This window comes from Chiloscyllium punctatum, chromosome 32 (assembly GCF_047496795.1).
Source record: "Chiloscyllium punctatum isolate Juve2018m chromosome 32, sChiPun1.3, whole genome shotgun sequence".
In the NCBI taxonomy this organism is placed as follows: domain Eukaryota; kingdom Metazoa; phylum Chordata; class Chondrichthyes; order Orectolobiformes; family Hemiscylliidae; genus Chiloscyllium; species Chiloscyllium punctatum.
Genome location: NC_092770.1, coordinates 3,255,730 through 3,271,331, shown reverse-complemented (window position 1 = coordinate 3,271,331; position 15,602 = coordinate 3,255,730). Strand labels below are relative to the sequence as shown.

The window sequence follows — 15,602 nt, the reverse complement described above, 5'->3', positions numbered from 1 at the left end:
CTACAAGGAAAGCACCACTTTATCTCAATAATCTAACCACTTGTGAAAGTTAAGAGCAGTAAATCTGAAATGAAAGATGCAATCATAAGTTGCAAAACTGAACAAGCCAGCAGCTATTAAAGATCTTTAACTGAAGGAATTAGTAAAAAGACACAAGTGCACACAGCAAAGGGCAGATATTCAAGATATGGTGTTGTGTGAGTAAAGTGTTGAAGCTGTTGAATGGGGTGCCAATCAAGTGTGCAACTTTGTCCTGGATGAGTGCAGCGTTTCTTTATGCTGGAGTTGCACTCATCCAGGCAAATGTATTCCATCACCGTCCTGACACATAACCTTTTAGATGGTGCGTAGGCACGGGGGAGGCAGGAGGCATGTTACTCCTAGCCTTTGACCTGCTCTTGTAGCCACAGTAATTATATAGCTGGTCCAGTTCAGTTCATGGTCAATGATAACTCCCAAGATGTTGATAATGGATGATTCAATGATGGTAACACCATTGAATGTCAAAGACCGATTGTCAGATTCTCTCTTGTTGGAGATGTACATTGTCTGGCACTTATGGCGTGAGTGATATATACAAATTATTAACTCAAGCCTCGATGTTATCCAGGAAATGGTCTGTTTCAGTATCTGAGAAGTCACAAATGGTGCTGAATATTATGAAAGCATTGATAAAGATCCCCACTTCTGACCTGCTGGAGGGAAGGTCATTGATGTGGCAGCTGAAGATGGTTGGGCCTGAGACACTACTCTGAGGGACTCCTGCAGAAATGTCCTGGTGCTGAGATGATTGACATCCAACAACCACAACCAACGTCCTTTGTCCAAAGTATAATTCCAACCAGTGGGGAGCTTTCCTCCTGAATCACATTCAATTCAGTTTTGCTAGTGCTCCTTAATGCCACACTCAGTTAAAAACTGCCTTGACGTGAACGGTACTTTCTCTTACATCATGGATAAAAGTTCAGATCTTTTATCCATGTTTGGATTAAGACTTTGATGATGTCAGTAGCTGAGTAACTTTGCTGGAACTCAAACTGATTATCAAGGAACAGGTTAATCCTGAGCACGTGCTGCTAGATAACACTGCCGATGGCCCCTCTCATGACCTGGCTGATAAATGACACTAGATCGATGGGTGGTCGTTGGCCAGGTTGGATTTGTTCTGTTTTTGTGAAAAGGCCATAACTAGGTAATGCCACAATTATTGATGTACTTGGCTAAAAAATGCAGCTAATTCTGGAAAACGTCTTCAGTTGTGCAGAGCCCACCGCCTTTGAGGTATCTACTGTTTTCAGCCATTTTTAAAATCACATGGTGTGAATCAAATTGACAGAAGACTGGCATTTGTGATTTTGGGGACTGTAGGAGGACGCTGAGCTAGATCCTACACCCAACACTTCTGCTTGCAAATACTTCAGCCTCGTCATTTGCACTGAAATGCTGGCCTCCCTCAAAATTTACATTTGGGATATTTTGGAGCTTCTCCTTATGTTAGTTCTTTAATTGCCTGTCACCAGCCAACGCTGGATGTGGCAGGACTACAGAGCTTAGCCCTGATCTGTTGGTTATGGGATCACCTAATTCAGTCCATTGCACATTGCTCCCATTGTTTGCCACGCAAGTAGTCCTATGCTTTAACTTCACCAGGTTGTTACCCAACTTTTAGGTATCCATGATGCTGTTTCTGAAATGCATGCCTGCCCTCTTTGTTGAACCAGGCTTGATGGGAATGGTAGAATGGAGGATATGCCAGGCCAGATTCTGTGACCTGCTGATGGTGGATGCCCTGGTCCTCAGTACTAGATGTGTCCAAAAGCTCATCCCATTTATAGTACCGTGATGGTGCCACAGAACACAATAGAGTTCCCCAGTGAAAATGGTATTTTATTTTCATTAGGATTGTGCAGTGGTTACTCCTACCAACACTGTTATGGACAGATGCACCTGGGACAGATGGGTTGTTAAGAATGAGGTCAGTAGCTTTTCCCTCTCTATGTGTCACAGATTCAGTCTTGCATGGGATTAGATTGGGTTAGGATATCTAGTCGGCATGGACGAGTTAGACAAAAGTGTCTGTTTCTGTGCTGTACATCTCTATGACTCTATGATTCAGCCAACTATGTGAACATTGCTTCTACCAAGCCACCCTTGATTATGGACATTGAAGTCTCCAACCAAAATATAGATTAATAACTTAAAGTCCCATGCCCATGGAAGATTTACATTTGGTCTTTGAGGTGTCCTTGAATATTTATTACATAGACCATATTTTTCAGTTACTTCTTCAATGAGTCTTGTGTACGTAATTGTAACCTTTGATATGAAAGGTGAACAAATTGTCTGCATGACTATAAGACATTTTGCTTTTCCCTTTCTAATTCTTATCATCCAATGTCATTAACATTTATTGGATGTTTTGCTTTAAAATGCCTGTATTTTTAAAATGATGCCATCATGCATTTATTAGATAAACTGCACACTTACCTACAACAATTGTTCATAGTCCACATTTGGCACGGTCTCTATCTAATTTTGTTTCAGCTTTTTCATGGAAGATGTGCTGTGCAGTTAGATTATCTCAAGTGTCTCAACACTAACGAAATGCCTTTGCATAGAATCACCATTGTTTTTAGTGACATCTGAGTGTTGTAATCTGTAACCCTGAAGCAAGTCAAGCTTTTGTGCTCTAAAATGTTACCTCGATCTTTGTTACTGAATGAGTCAAAATAACATTTTAACTAATCTATTCCCATATACTGTCAAGATGCAAACACTATCCAATATGACACAGGTAATGAATCAGTGAGAAAATCACTCATTACCAGACTCAAGCCTCTTGTTTTCAGTGCAGTTCCTTCAGATTGATCCTTAATATCATCCATGACTTCTGAATTCTGTGCATCTTGCATTGCTTCAAAAGTCTTGCTGTTCCACTTTTGGGTAGTTCATCATAAATGACATTTTGTTTCATTTCTGAAGCACCTGTTCACAGTTCCCCAGACATTTCTGGGACTCATTTGTCTATACTATTGCTACCCTAATCCTGTTGTTGCTGTGGTACTTAGCCATGCTAACAGTCTTCATCCTCATTCGTTCTGTTTGTAAGTTTACCTGTTGTACTGACACCTGCTCTCCATTATCTGAATGATCTTGAAAGGTCCCAATCATCAAGTCCTCCATCCTTTGTTCCATCACAAAATGCCCGTTTATGCCATCAATGTTGTTGGAAAGTTAAAAGCAGCAGATATTTGATCCAAATGAGTGTTTTTCAGAGAATCAAATGTCCATTAAGACTTGAAGCCTATTCACATGTGATATGTTAGCTCACTCCAACACTTAAATTGAATATTTAACAAGTATTGAATAGGAAATTCCCAAATTGAATTTCTGCAATCTTTCATTCAGTCTGTTAAAGCCCATGATATATTCCTGTCAGGAATGACTTCTTTCAAAATCTATCCAAGTAAGCACCCATTGGACAATCCTTCCTGTAAATTGCTTCTATTTGACTTAATCGTTATTTTAAACCTTCATCAGTTTCCAGCCAATGCACATCCAGCTCACAAAATACTTGGCTTCTGATTTTTCTTTTGTTAGAGAGCATGCCTTGCCTTCTCCCTGGTAAGGGGAAAACTCACGCCCACACACCTACTTCATTTTTCTCATCATAAGGCTTGGATTCAGGAAATATCAGTGGGTCGGAAGAGCACGGCAGGTCAGGCAGCATCTGAGGAGCAGGAGAATCAACATTTCAGGCATAAGCCCTTCACCAGGAAAGGTTTACGCCTAAAACGTTGATTCTCCTGCTTGTTGGATGCTGCCTGACCTGCTGTGCTTTTCCGGCACCACACTCTCAACTCTGATCTCCAGCATCTGCAGTCCTCACTTTCTCAGGACATCAGTGGGTCATCATACCCTGACAATTTACACACATGTTCAACAGTTCTTGGGAAAAGTAACTCTGCATATAATTTCTGTCTGACAAATACTCTTTAGTTTCCAATCTTCACCTTTAAACAATCATTTTCCGTGACTGTGTTAAACATCAGACCACCAGACAAAGAAGCAGGGAATAAGACATCTATCACCTACAAAATAAAATTAGAGTTGATTGCTTTCTTCCCAATGAACACTCAGTATTCCAGATTTCATCCCTTTTTAAGCTGAAGAAAAATCACCCTGTCCAGGCACGTTTCTGGACTTGAACCTAGACATTCCGGTTCAGAATATCACTGCACTAACACTATACCACATGATCCATCTTAATATCAACAAGGTGCTTAGAGATGATATCACACACCTCTAGGATAGGTGGAACTGGAACCCAAGTCTCCTAGCTCAGAGCTAGGGACACTAACACTACGGCACAAGAGTTCTGAACTATGCACTTAAGGTACTTAATCAATCAATGGCCTCCAGTTGTAAACCCTTAAATCCTTAAGCTTACAGTACTATAAATATGGGTTACCTGTCTAAAACATGATTGAAATATGATATGTTTTCATGGATTTTTCCTGTCCCTTGTCTGAAAGGAGTAAACACAAACTGTGAGCAAGTTGAAAGTTAAACACACCCCTCTGTGCTGCTAATTCACACTGAAAGTAGAGTCCTCGAAGCACTAAGTTCTCTGAGTTGCCCCAGTTAAATTCCTGTGGAACATGTTGCTTTAAACAGATTGTTACCAAGTCATGACTTAGAGACTTCAAATCTTGACATCATTAGTGAGGACATTCCTGAGAGATGTTAAAACTGTTTGTCACCATATTCTATTTCATCATGGACACAGATGCTGCATGTTGCAAACTGCAGCAAGCTGAACAATCAATTCTTGCTTCATCACAATGCACGAGTTGTTAAAAGGATTGTAGGTGTAACAAACACATTGTATAAGAAGGCAAGTGACTGCTGCACATTCTTGCTTTTGAATATTTCATATCTGCTCCCTGAGATCAGTCTCACAAAGAGGCTCGAAAGAGTATTACATTTCTACACAGAAACATGTGTCTCCTCCAAATTGTGCTTCATACACAATATACACACAACATATGATAGCATTCTCAAAGGGGGGAAAACTTTGACTTGTTAAAACCCATTACCCATTTGAGCTTTCAGTTTAATTCGGTAAAGTAGAATTAAATAATGGAGTATTTGATCTGCTCAATCTAGGCAGCAGCAGCTTTGCAGGCTTAAGTGTGCCCACCTGAATATAAAGTAATTGATCTACGAAAGGTGTGTAAGAATGTTTGAGTGTACTATAATAGGCAGTGGTACACATGAAATATAATCAACTTCAATCTTTCTCTGCTACATCATACTATATTCTTTTTCAATCATGCCCATTGCTTCTCTTTTCAGTGCATTTTGTGTTTGGGGTTTACATACTACAGCAGCAAAACAAATTTGTGGCACATTTTTAACTTTGAATGTTGTCAGTCACTAGATTTATTCATCTTCATTCTAACTTCTCTCCTTTGCACTTCTCTTCAAGTCTGACATCTCCTTCCGCACAGAATTCTAATTGTTCCTTGTAGACAATGACATAAATGATCTCACGTCAAGAACCCCACCTTTCTGTCCCCCGAGCCAAAACAGATGATTCCTCTACTTTGCGGAGATCACTTAAATGCTTGCCAACGTCTACTATAATCTGCAACCTCGGATCTGTAAATCTTGCTTTACAAGATTTGCCTCCTTCTTCCAGTTCCTGGAGAAACAGTGCATTTCATATGGGACAAACCCTAACATACCATTTATGTTGGCTTAGTGACATTTTGAGCAAATTGAGCAGACATTTTGATCATGTTTCCCAAATGGTCAGTCAGTTGTATTTCTTTTAGCTCCACAAAGCAAGATTCTCGATCAATGCAATTGTTTTAGGGTCCTGTGAGTACTTTGAGTAAAATAGGAAAAAAAGGGTAAGAAAGAAGAAATCCCATTTTTTGTACACTGTAGTTAAGAACAATTTCATCTCCAAAGTAAACAAAAGCCTAGCCAACTTAAAGGAAATAGTTGAAATCTAGTCCTGCAAGTTGAGTTACAGATACTAAGAATTATTTTCAGCAATAATATACAAAGGTCACAGTGTAGTACTTTGTAGGTCACTCTTGATAGGACTGTAACACTTGAGCCATAAAGGGAAGGCCTCGTGGTATTATCGCTAAACGTTTAATCCAGAAATTCAGTTAATGCACTGGGGACCCAGGTTTGAATTCTGCCATGGCAGATAATGGAATTTGAATTCAATAATAAAAGAAAACCTAGAATTAAGAATCTACCTTAAAACTACTGCCAATTGTTGGATGAACCCATCTGGTTCACTAGGCCCATTAAGGAGGGAAATCTGCCATCCTCACCAGGTCTGGCCTAAATATGACTCCAGACACACAGTAATGCGCTTGAATCTGAACTGCTCTCTGAATTGGCTTAGCAAGTCAGTCGGTTCAAGGGCAGCTAGGTACAAGCAATAAATGTTGGCCACCCAGCAGTGCTCATGTCCTACAAACAAATTTTTAAAAGTGTGGATTAAATTCCACTCCAGAGAGTTAAGTACCAAGGAGGCATTGCTGCCTTTCATGAGATGCAAAGTAAGACCCCTTCTACCCTGTCAGGAGGATGTAAAAGATTCTGTGGCGATACTCCGAAAACGAGCAGGTAAATTCCATCAGGTGTCTTGGCTGATACCTACCTGGCCATCAATGACACTAAAAAAAAAGATTCTCTGCTACTATTTTGTTAATGTTTGTGAAATCTTACAGTGTGAAAATTAACTGCAGCTGTCCCGTGTCACAAAAACGACTTCAATATTATCACATTAGCTGTAAAGTACGTTGCTAAGTCCGAAAGGACTGAAAAGCACTGAGCATGGTTTTCCAAAGCAGTAATTAATTTCCAATCTACTTTGCTCAACAGTTTCAGGTTGATACATTGGAGAATGTAATTTCAATAAGAACATCATAATTAATATTGATTCCAGACTGGTGTCAGTTTTCAGGACACTGAAAACATCTACAGCAATATTACTAGGAAAGGAAGCTATCAAAAAACAAATGAAGTACAAAGCAGTGGGTCTACATAATTTAGATAGCTAATGTCCAGAAGGTACTTACTTCCCTCCCAGGTACAATGTAATAGGTTGAGAGCTCCTTCTACCCGTTTCCAGTGTTGAAGATGGAAAAATGCATATGCTATTGCTTCACTGTCTCCTCTCTTCAAAATATGTTCTGGTGGAAGTATTAAACTTTTCATTTCTAATAAATACTAAAAATAAAACAACAATTTAAAAGGACACAGTTAGAAGACCATGGACCGTAAATAAGAGTGATTATTTTTTCAAATACTTAACATATTTCACTCGAAATAATATTCCTCTTGTAATTGACTAAATAGTCCATTGACTAATTAGTCAGCATCACTGTTCAATAAATACATTTTAGAATTAATCAAACTGTTAGTTTTAGGCAAACATGTTGTCGGTCACAGATATTTCCTCCATTATCTTCCAATTCTCTGTTAATTAGCAATGATTGTAGTACCTTCACCGCTAACACATTGTAAGAGATTGAAAGCCAATTATCTCTGAAGCTAACATTACATTCGATCATTACAACCAAACAAAGCTATTGGCTTGCAAATGAATTGCAAAGAGAAAAACCACTCACCTTAGGTACATGTGGGTTAAACTCTACTGCCCTGTGTATTGCTTCGACAGCATTCATCTCTGCAGTACTCAGCCCTCGCCTTGAGGCAGCCTCTGGTGAAAACCTAAAACAACAACAAAACCGTTCACCCCAATTTATTTTCTGAGACCACATGACTGTTTGGGCGGCACGGTGGCACAGTGGTTAGCACTGTTGCCTCACAGCGCCAGAGACCCGGGTTCAATTCCCGCCTGTGTGGAGTTTGCACATTCTCCCCGTGTCTGCGTGGGTTTCCTCCGGGTGCTCCGGTTTCCTCCCACAGTCCAAAAATGTGCAGGTCAGGTGAATTGGCCATGCTAAATTGCCTGTAGTGTTAGGATAAATGTAGGGGAATGGGTCTGGGTGGGTTGCGCTTCGGCGGGTCGGTGTGGACTTGTTGGGCCGAAGGGCCTGTTTCCACACCGTAAGTAATCTAATCTTAACTAGTGATGACCATACAAGGTGACACACAGGAAACCTAATAATCAAGACATGGATCCTATACATCTCATTGCACCATCTGGTATTACTCAAACCTCACAGAAGCCGAAAGATCTATAAAGAGAAACTTGACACCTAAAGGAGAATAATAATAGTTTAAGTACAGTTGGCAAATAGTTGCCTGCTCAAGAGCTTATTTATCTTTCCTTTCCATAAACTGTGGCTTTGTTTTTGTTATTCTCTCTTGCTTTGTTTTATTCTGTTCGAAAAGGGGAGTATTTGGTCTTGATCAACTTTGAGGGAAGGTCACCATTTGAATTGTTAATCTGTTAGATGGTTTAAGTGTAGAGTAAAAAATAGAAACGTAAGAGATACTAATGGGATGCAATCTCACCTGCAAACTCAAACTTCATGCCATGAGCTCAATATATAATGAGTTAACAGCGCTTAATTTTGAAACCAGATACGAGATTGTAATGTGGAACATCAAAGCTTGTTGCTTCTGATGCAGGTCGCATGGTCACTAACATGACAGTAGTGTGCAGCTGAGTGGATACAAACCTCAGCAGGGGTCCCAAATCATGTGAGGTTAGCGTCAGCTCAAGTCACCTTGCATCCCTCAAAGGGGAGGCACTGGAGAACGCTCTGAAAGCAACTCTAGAACTCATTCTGATCCTGGAAAGACACGTGAATTGAACATATATTGGTGGAGCACCAAAATGTTGGGGTGCCAGAGCATTTAAAGTTCAGACTGTCACAAAGATAAGCTTCCATTGCTGTTGGTTGGAGGTGCTGGGGAAACACTTTGGTATGCTCCAATAGTACTACACTCTTGGCAATGTGTGAAAGAGTAGGTTGCAAGGTCTTCACATGGTAAACTGAAGGCTTTGGTCAAAGAAATGCAGAGAAGGAGAGATGTATTCTTCCAGCAGGGGACGAGAAGGTATTCCACAAAAACCTTTTCAATGCAGGCAGTTAGATTAGGCTAGGTTAGATGCCCCATAGTATTGAAATAGGCCCTTTGGCCCAACAAATTTGTAGTGGTCAGTTCCAGCAGTCAACAACTGTGATTCTGGTTCAACAGAGTCACAAAAGTAATTAGTTTCATTTTTAAATGTCACATTCCAAAAATTCCACCATGTGCCTCTGATATTGCCTATACCCATCACTCACTTACCAACAAGCTCTGTCAATCATGACTTGTACATCACATTTACAGTTTCAGCTCATCTCTTTGGGCTGTCACAACCCTCATATCCACATCGCACAGCCTGCATACATTGGCTCCTTCACCCAAACAGACTGCACCTCACTGACTGCCTTTCCCGTCTTTTCCAGGACAAGGTGATACACAGCCAGAGGCAGCAGAATCTAACCAGACAGGGAGAGACACATGAGATTATCCCCACAGAGGGAGCAGTAGTGGCCATCATTACATCAGCAGGTGACAAAACTATGGCCAATTGCTGAACTGAAACAACGGAAGATGACATTTTACTCATAAAAATCCTCTATTATTCCCTGTATGTGAACTGAATGTTTAACCTTGTCCAGGTATGACCATTTACGTCAGGTTAGATGTGGATGTTTTTGTGTACATTTCTGTAAATAGAAGCTTATAATGTGTTTACAAGTTAGGTTCCAATTTTATCCTCCCCATCTGTCTGCAGTATAACACCAACATTTCACCAACTTCACACTCAATTTCTGATTTACAAGCTGATATGATGACAGTATGCTTCTCCCACTTTCTCCCATCTCCTCAACACAATCCTTGTCTTGTGACTTTCTCTTTGAAGAAACCAAAGAAGTACAAACTGACCAGAGAGTGGTGGGACAGCAACAGGCCAGAAGAGTAAGAGAACTGCAATATTAAGGAAGCACTGTTGCTCACTCTTACACACCCAGCCACCAACTCAGAAGTTGAAACTATGTGCATTTGAGATGACTGGATACAGATGGGACATTCATTTGGTGATACACCAAACACAAATCCACAAACCTGACTGCCCCAGTCAACCCATCGTCTCCGTCTGGTCCTGCCCCCACCGAACTTATCTCCTCATAACGTGACACCGTCCTGTCCCCCTGGGTCCAGGAACTCCCCGCATACATTCGGGACACCACCTACACCCTCCACCTCCTCCAAGACTTTCATTTCCCTACCCGCGACACCTCATCTTCACCATGGACATCCAGTCCCTGTAAATGTCCATCCACCATGACGTTTCTTCCTCTCCCACCGACCCAACCAGTACCCCTCCACCGACGTACTCATTCAATTGGGTGAACTGGTTCTCACTATCAACGACTTCTCCTGGGAAACCTCCCACATCCTTCAGACCAAAGGGATAGCTATCGGCACCTATATAGGCCCCAGCTATCGCTGCCTCTTCATCGGTTACGTGGAACAGTCCATTTTCCGCAGTTAAACTGGCACCAACCCCACCTCTTCCTCTTCTACATTGATTGTATCGATGCCACCTTGTGCTCCCACGAGGAGGTTGAACAGTTCATCAACTTCACAAACACCTTCCACCCCGATCTCAAGTTCACCTGAACTACCTCAGACACTTCCCTCCCCTTCCTGGAGCTCTCTATCTCCACCTCCATTTCCGGTGACCAACTCAACATTGACATCTACTTCAAACCCACTGACTCCCACAGCTACCTGGACTACTCTTCCTCCCAGCCCCCTCTGTAAAAATGCTACCCCTTACTTCCAATTCCTCCGCCTGTGCCATATCTGCTCTCAGGAGGACCAATTCCACTCCAGAACATCCGAAATGGTCTTCTACTTCAAGGATTGCAACTTCTTCTCCATTTGGTCAACAATGCCCTCCAGCGCATGTCCTCCACTTCCCACACTTACACTCTTGAAGCCCATCCCTCCAACCACAACAAGGATGGAATTCCCCTGGTCCTCACCTTCCACCCCACCATTCTCCAGATATAACACATCGTCCTCTGTCATTTCTGCCACCTACAGTCAGACTCCACCATCAGAGATATATTTCTCTCCCTACTCCTTTCAGCATTCCACAGAGACCATTCCCTCAGTGACTCCTTCATTAGGTCCACCCCCTACATTCCTGATGAATGGCTTACGCCCGAAATGTCAACTCTCCTGCTCCGCAGTTGCTGCATGACCTGCTGTACTTTTCCACTGACATACTTATTGACAAATGGCCTACAGTCCCGACCAGTGGCAGGATAGTGCAAATGGCAACTCACCAGAGAGAGGATGTACTGAGGATTCTGATAAGGTGGACAACAAAAAAGGCCACTAATTGTGCATAATGCAATGCTTGGAGCATTGCAAGGCTGTTCAGGAAGTCTGCATATAATGTCACTATGGAATCTAGCTTCAACTTTACCCAAATTTCACCCACAGTTTGAAGTCAATTCATTCCAGTATGAAAGTGGTGATCAACTCCATTAGTACATGTCAAAAGATGTGGAGCTGCAAAAGCACAACAGGTCAGACAGGATCTGAGGAGCAGGAAAGTCAATGTTTAGGGCCAAACCCTTCATCAGGACACGTTGACTTCCCCTCTCCTTGGATGCTGTCTGATCTGCTGTGCTTTTCCAGTGTAACATCAATTGAGTCTGGCTTCCAGCATGTGCAGTCCTTACTATCTCCATTAGTACGTGTGTGATCCCATCACGATGCAGCCTGGGATGACTAACCTCTCACGTTTCCATTGCAAAACAATCAGAGGCTACCCAACATCTGGATGCTGCTGTAGAAATGCACATTTCAGTGATGTCAGCTCAGCTTTCTCTGTACACGTTCTGTCTCTTAGCAACAAGGCTGCAGACACCAGTGCTTAAAGGGGCTTGAGAGAATCACAGCAATCTAGAACTTATCTTTCAATAGATTGCGAGGACTGAAGTACCTAAATATGAGGATGTGGTTCTAATCGCATGGTCCATTCTCTGGACAACAGCAGTTGTTTTTTTTCACCACTGCCTATGACCTTGCTTTTGCTGCCATCCAGTCAGCCCAGATTGCTGTAATAAATACCAAGTTAGTGTAATCGCTAGACCCACTGGGATTGCACAGTGTAAGAGCTCTAGAAGACACTAAAGGAATACATTAGTGTGATTAATTGACATTTGTATACAATATTGGATTTTTTGACTAATGAATTTTTTTATATTGTTCAAAGTTATGTTAAGGTTTGATTTATTTCATTTGAGGTACTGGACTCTGCCTCATTCCCTATTGATTGTTACATATTTCCATATTTTAACCTGATTAATTAGCCTATAAATTGAGCAATGTAGATTGCACTGCAATTCAGCATTTGGGTTATAAAGGTATTTCTTAAATAAATGACATTATTGTTATTATTACATGGTGGCTAAGTGGTTATGGTTAGTGACAGAGGGAAGGCAAGATGTGGAAGTATTGCTGTTCGAATACTGAATATCTTGACTATGAAATGGTTCCCTCAGGGATCGGTGTTGGGTCCACAATTATTTACAAATTATATCGATGATTTGGAGTTGGGGACCATGTGTACGATGTCAAAATTTGCCACTGACACTAAGATGAGTGGTAGACCAAAATGTGCAGAGGATTGTGAAACTTTGCAGAGGAACGTAGATACACTGAGTGAGTGGGCAAAGGTCTGGCAGATGGAATACAATGTTAGTAAATGTGAAGTCATACATTTTGGTAGGAGTAACAGCAAAATAGATTATTATTTGAATGATAAAAAGTTGAGGCGTACTGATTTGCAGAGGGACCTGGGTATCCTTGTACATGAATCACAGAAGGTTGGTCTGCAGGTACAACAAGTAATTAGGAAGGCAAATTGAATTTTGTCCTTCATTGCTAAAGGAGTTGAGTTTAAAAGCAAAAAGGTAATGTTAAAGCTGTACAAGGGTGCTGGTGAGACCACACCTGAAGTACTGTGTGCAGATCTGGTCTCCTTACTTAAGAAAGGATGTACTGGCACTGGAGGGATGCAATGGAGATTCACTTAGTTGATTCCGGAGTTGAGGGGGGTTGGTTTATGAGGAGAGGCTGAGTAGACTGGGATTATATTCATTGGAATTCAGAAGAATGAGGGCGGATCTAATAAAAACATATAAAATTATGAAGGGAATTGATAAAATAGAAATAGATAGGATAATTCCATTGGTAGGTGAGACTAGGACAAGAGGGCATGGCCTCAGGATTGGAGGAAGCAGGTTTAGAACTGAACTGAGAAGGAACTTCTTCACTCAGAGGGTTGTTAATCTATGGAATTCCTTGCCCAGGGCAGTAGTTGATGTTACTTCAGTAATCACTTTTGAAGCTAAGGTAGACACGTTTTTGAAAAATAAAAGAATTAAGGGATATGGTGAAAATGCAGGTAAGTGCAGCTGAGCCATGAAAAGATTAGCCATGATCTTATTGAGTGGCGGAGCAGGCCCGAAGGGCCGGATGACCTACTCCTGCTCCTAGTTCTTATGTTCGAGGAAATGGAGAATTGGGGGCTCATTTCTTTCTATTGCAGTTGAATAAGTCCATCCTGAACCACAGAGTCAGAACTGGGCTGTCTGGGTTGCTTCCTCTCTTCCTCTTTCTTCACCTGCTCACCATATAACTAGTATCAATGACTGTGCTCTCATTATGACTGGGTTTGTGTAGAAGTGGCAGATGTCCAATGATATTGACACTCAATGTTCCAAGTCCTACCAGATACCTCCAGAGCAGTCTCGGCAGGAGAATCATTTCAACAGACCAAGATTCTTCTCTGTTGCATTTAATGCTGCAGCATAGCTCTCATCATATACTTGCTATGCATGCGTGTGTGATACAGGCATCCAAGTGCTTAGCTCTGTGATCTGCTGTTGTAGTGGCTCAAACACTGATAAAGCAGCAAACTGCCACAGAATGACAACTTTACTACAACTGTCAGTATAATGAACACCGAACTGCACCAACTCTAGTGGCAGATCCATTAGTCAATGGAATCCCTTCTGGGTCAGGTATAGCTCAGAGTTGGCATTCATTGTCAAGGGAAAGTTACATGTTGCTCATATCTGCTGCTCTCTGGCAAGAGACAATGAAATGCAGTCAACTGTTCTTTTTGAAGAGCATTAGCAATGCCCCTATTAAACTGTGGGTGAAAAAAACTGCAAAATGTTTTTTAATGCCTCCAGCACAAGTCTAGAAGGATCTGATGTAAACAAAGTTAAAAATCACAAAACACCAGGCCATAGTCCAACATGTTTACGTGGAAGCACTAGCTTTCAGAGCGCTGCTCCTTCATCAGGTGCTTCCAAATAAACCGGTTGGACCAAAAGCTGGTGTTGTGTGATTTGTAAAGTTTGTAGACCCCAGTCCAACACAAGCACTTCCAAATCCTGATGTATACAAGTTCTCAATCAGTCACTGTCATTGTAGCCATATTGCCAATGTAATTCCTGCCCTCCATTATGATTACAGTTGTGGCTGCAGCAGATGTCAGATTTTATTAAAGATGCATGGACATTTTCTATATCATTCCTCGCTGAGCTTCAGGTACAAGATTTGCTCCCTGGACATCCTGGGCAGATGTGACGTATTGTCAAGAGCTCTTCTTACCCTCCTTCTTCAAGCAGCTTTTCCTGTTCTGTGTGCCCACTGTTCATTCTCTGTGACGCTGTTTGCAGTGGAATGTCTGTCAGCAAGTGCTTTGAGCAGGTGCCTTTACAATGTACCGCACCGCTCACTGCATATTTTAGTCATTTTAAATAACTCGAAAAAGCACCAAATACTTGTGTAAGTATCGCAAAAGCTAGTATTAATTAGCAATTAATCAGAGAAAGTCATGACACCTATAAATACCATTAGTGTCAGATCTTTCCTGCTGCTGAATCCTATTCAGATGTGAATAATCATAAGACTGCTTTAGCTTGTGCAGGGAGCTCCAAAATGATATCAAATTATATGCTGTCTGACATCATGATCTGCATTCTTCTGAAGGACACACTCTTGCCAATATGGCATCCAGAGTGACTCACACCATGAATACCACGTTGGATCTCCAAGGCTACTGTTTGCATAAATTTTCTACTGTGTTACATGTCGGGATATCATACTATAGAATTTTTATCGGTCTCAGTCTCTTTTGATTAGAAATATCATTTTTGGTATTACACTCATAAATCAGGTAGAGAATACCTACTTGTCAGAGACTGCTCTTGCTTTAAGTAGTGCCGCCGTGTAACATATTGTTGCTGACTTTGGTAAGCTAATGTCTGTCACAAAAGAGAGAAGATATCATAATTAACCAATCTCAGTAGACCACAAAAATCAAATCACTTACTTCTTTTAACAGTTGAATGACCTTCCAACAAAACATTTTTTTCTGCTAAGGCTGCATTGTGAAAGGAAGTTCTTTCTTCTTAACAGACTCAAAACTCAGCACACCATGTAGATAGAATCCAATAAATAATCTATGATAGACAAGATTGTTCATGCTGTCATCTATTCATAGCGCC

General features: G+C 41.3%; 1 protein-coding gene across 9 annotated transcripts in view; it reads right to left on the bottom strand.

Moving 5' to 3' along the window:
* Positions 1 to 15,602, bottom strand: part of LOC140457835 (suppressor of tumorigenicity 7 protein homolog) — a 208,248-nt gene that overhangs the window by 25,629 nt on the left and 167,017 nt on the right. For all 9 annotated transcript variants that reach the window (XR_011953371.1, XM_072551499.1, XM_072551502.1 and 6 more), the window contains 3 exons: positions 15,287 to 15,359; positions 7,662 to 7,764; positions 7,110 to 7,260 (listed from right to left, as the gene is read on the bottom strand). Coding sequence is in view for 8 of the 9 variants with exons in the window: in XM_072551499.1 (XP_072407600.1) it covers positions 7,110 to 7,260; positions 7,662 to 7,764; positions 15,287 to 15,359 (327 nt within the window). In the remaining variant the exon portion in view is untranslated. The remainder of the gene's footprint in view (positions 1 to 7,109; positions 7,261 to 7,661; positions 7,765 to 15,286; positions 15,360 to 15,602) is intronic.